This window comes from Calliphora vicina, chromosome 2, assembly GCF_958450345.1.
Source record: "Calliphora vicina chromosome 2, idCalVici1.1, whole genome shotgun sequence".
NCBI classification, from domain to species: Eukaryota; Metazoa; Arthropoda; class Insecta; order Diptera; family Calliphoridae; genus Calliphora; species Calliphora vicina.
The window spans coordinates 52,001,538-52,005,467 of record NC_088781.1 but is presented as its reverse complement, the minus strand read 5'-3'; the positions used below and the strand labels follow the sequence as shown (position 1 = coordinate 52,005,467).

Below are 3,930 nucleotides of genomic sequence, written 5' to 3'. Positions count from 1 at the left end.
ACTATTTAATGCAACTTTGTAATAATATGGATTGTAATTGAGCGATTTAATCCATTCTTATATGCAATTTTAACCTTGATAAAAGAAAAATCAAAACGAATTTAAAATGTTGAGTATGATCATAATCATCTCTTTTAAGAAGAAGATTCTATACTTTTGATGAACAAAATTAATATAGACTTTATCTTTCTGTTGCTGCATATAGTTAAGTAAAACTCATACAAATATAATGATAGCCAACTAAACTGCTACAGTCTAAAAAATACTTGTTTATATTTACCAATATAATAATACTTATATTAACTAAAATTATTTTTTTTTTATTTAACTGAGTTTGTTCCCTTGTCTTTTACAAAAGCTTCACCGCGCCATTTATGTTTCTTCGTCAGGTATATTCCAAGGCCAATCATTATCAAACCAATAATGGTAAGAGCAATTCCGATGTATTGACCAATATGAGGCAAATTTAATATTAACTGAAAATAGAGAAAAAATTGTGTATTAAATTTAAATTGATACAAAATTTATTTTATTTAAGCCAAATTGAATCAGTAGGTAATGTGTTTGATGATTTTTAAAAATAAAATTAATGGTTTTGTAATAGGGACTTTGACAATTAACTGGATAAAACATGGCAAATTGCTGAGTGAAACTGTGAGAATTGGGATAGGTGTCCGACAGGGATATGTCCTGTCACCACTTCTAGTTAATATAGTTCTGGGGGATATTATGGAAATTGCAAGGTCGCCTAAACGATCTTGATTATGTAGGCAATATTTGTCTACTGGCTCACAGCTACTCAGATCTCGCGGAGACGAAAATGGCGTTTGATCGGCCACACCCTTAGAAGGTAGCCTAACGACATCACTAGAACTGCCAAGGGAATAGAAGAAGGGCCGAATTGAGGCCGAAGTAAATAGTAGTGGCAAGAGTTGGGGAGAAGTGAAGACAAAATAGAGAGATGTTCAAACATTTTATTGAGGCCCTATGCTCCTTGTAGGAACGACGGGAACTTATATATATTGTAAAATGTTCTATCGAAATGGGTGTTTCTCTTCGGGTAACATTCCACGCGCTTCACCCATTTTACGGTGTGGCCTGACCCATTCTGAGTGAATGGGTAGTCAATAAACAAAATTGTGGATTTTTGGGACAATACCAATATATTTGAGATCATCTGGTGTGGTTTTTGGGCCGGCGTCATCGGTCCATATTTCTTTGAGAACGACGCTGGCGAGCCCATCACTGTCCACTGCGAGTGCTAAAGGTCGATGGTTACTAACTTCGTTTGACCTGAATTAAATGATATAGACACCAACAAAAAATGGTTCCAACATCACGCTACATACCACAAAAACTACGCTCGAGCGATTTGAGGGCATGACATTACCATCACTTGGTGGTAATGTGAACTAACCAACAAGATCGTGCGATTTGACCCCATTAGACTTTTTCTTGTAGGGTTTTCTTAAGTCGCAGGCCTAAGCTATAACCCATGCCATCGGTTAAATTCAGACTGATTTATGAGACATAGGCATGGAAAATTTGACATTTCGAATGCCGATGTACGATGTTATATTCCATTCATAATGACACTGAGAAGTCTTCCAAATGAATTAAAAATTTCAATGGTATCTCACACATATTTTGTTTTATTAAAATTTAAAGATATGAAGTGCTTAATGAAAGTCCCTTTATGATGAAAAATGCTAAATTTTATTTGAATGTCTTTTTGCAGCATCAACTCACCTTAACTAAACTTAAAAGATCATCACTTATCTCAGTTTTTAGTTGAATCACAAATAAAGGTGCATAGAAATTCCAAGCCAAATCTTTTAAGATGCTATAAGAAATGTGATTAAATTGAAGGCTTTATATTTAAACATTATTTTGCAACTTACTCTATTTTCTCATCCCGTTCCACAAAAGCACTTACTAACACTTGACCATTGACATCCATTGGAATACCAAATTTTGGTTCCAGCACTAAAGAAATACCATGTTTCTGCGGGTCAGGATTTAGACCTGTAGTATTTGCACGATATAAAGGATCGGTCATATAGAAATGAGGATGAGATATATAAACGGGTGCTCTAAACGTTACTGGCGAATAATCAATAACACCATTTTTGGGACATTCCCGGCCATGAACACAAAAACATTTCGTATCCTCAGCTATATAACCACTATCGAATGTTAGCTCAGTGGAGGTATATTTCCTTACATTTACACCACGATATGTTTCATTGGTTTGTGGATAAATGTTAAAGTATCTGGAAGAGTCTGAGAAGAAAATGGTCACCGGATCTTGCCATTTCTTACCAGGAGACCATAGCTCTCCTGTACTACCATTAACACGACTGCATTCTCCCTGCCAATAGCTGGTATGATCCGAGCCATTCCAATATTTCAAATCACCCAATTGAGTTAAATCTCCTTTGCCCGTGTGTATGCTGAAAGTACCTTCGGCTTCTTTGGTATCGTTACGTTTGTAAAAATAACCAAAATGACTTTCTTTTATCCCTATGAAGGGCGAATGTAAACGTTCGCCAAAGTCCATAATGTCATCGTAAATACCATTAAATATCCAATCAATGGCAGTATGAGACATAGCCAATTTGCCTCCTTCGCGATTAAAGCCAAAGTTGAGAATTTTTCGTATTATTGGATGCTGAGGACGGAAGATTTTTGCACCACCCTGTTAAAAGATAAAAACTTTTTAAACCTAATTTAACTGTGAAGGTAATTTAACCTACCACCGTTGGCAAATGCGGTGCTGTAATCATGTCATCCAAACTGCCATTCGATTTTGAGGCATCGAAATACCAAGTACGATGTCCATAGAAAGTTACTAAATGTTCATTATTGTCCCATTTCAAGTCCTCTTTTACTTTAACTTCACGAAATGCATATGGTCCCAATTCTACAAAATTAGGTTTGACACTTGAATCATTGGCCAAATGTGAATTTGTCCAATTGTATAGGAAAAAGTTGAGGTACAAAGGTACCGGTGTAATCACCCATTTGTTAAACATAAAGGAACCAGGACTAAGAGGAAACATCTGAATGGGAAAATATAAGAGGTTTATTAAGCTAAATCTAAAATTTCACTTACCTTGTTTTTCTTACCGAATACACTAGTAGGTCTGAGAGAGTTGGCCAAGCAGCTATTAGCACAACTCCCAAAATCACCAATACACTACCCACACTGAAGACCCATAGTTTTTGCTGTTTGACACTGCAACATCGGCAACACATTTTCTAACTATGATATTTAACTAAATTGAATTACAATTCAATTTATTTTCTGTTTCACTTAAGATTCTTTAATATTTTTATATGTTTTCCCGAAACTTTATTTTGAATTTTAATGTTTTAGTCTTAATTATTTGCAGCCAACTAATTTCATTTGCAAACAATGCCAAAGAGTTTATAATCTTTAAATGACGACACATTCAAGATTGCAATGAAATTTGAAGAATGATATGTATAAATGTATTAACAAAGAAGTTAGAAAGTATGATCGATCAAGTCCGACCATTTAATACCCTCCAACATAGAATAAAATACACATAGAATTGTTACTGAGAGACAAAAAACCTAAGTCTGTTGTCAAAAACCTGTCAAAAACATGTAAATCAATGCATATTGTTGTTGTGTTAGCTATAATTGTAATAGAGTAATTGTTTTTACTCTCAGTTGCGACTCTAGTTCTACTCTATGCCATACACTGAGAAAATGATCAAAATCATAATTAGCTCTTTTAAAATTTGATTTTCGTGAGTGATTTTCGGTAGTCGAATTTATATGGCAACTATGAGCAATTATGGAATGATCGCCATTAAATTAGGCTTGTGATTTATTTCTCTATACAAATCGGCCCATAATTGATCCATATCGCCCATATAATTACAACTTCCCAAAATCACT

General features: G+C 34.6%; 1 protein-coding gene across 1 annotated transcript; it reads right to left on the bottom strand.

The window, feature by feature from the left end:
* Nucleotides 1–320: 320 nt before the first annotated feature.
* On the bottom strand, nt 321–3,291 carry LOC135950446 (protein croquemort). Its single transcript, XM_065499990.1, has 5 exons — nt 3,130–3,291; nt 2,757–3,062; nt 1,902–2,698; nt 1,750–1,843; nt 321–476 (listed from the first exon to the last, which is right to left on the bottom strand). Exons 1-5 carry the CDS (start codon nt 3,256–3,258, stop codon nt 321–323), a joined length of 1,482 nt encoding a protein of 493 aa, XP_065356062.1. The 5' UTR covers nt 3,259–3,291.
* Nucleotides 3,292–3,930: the final 639 nt, after the last annotated feature.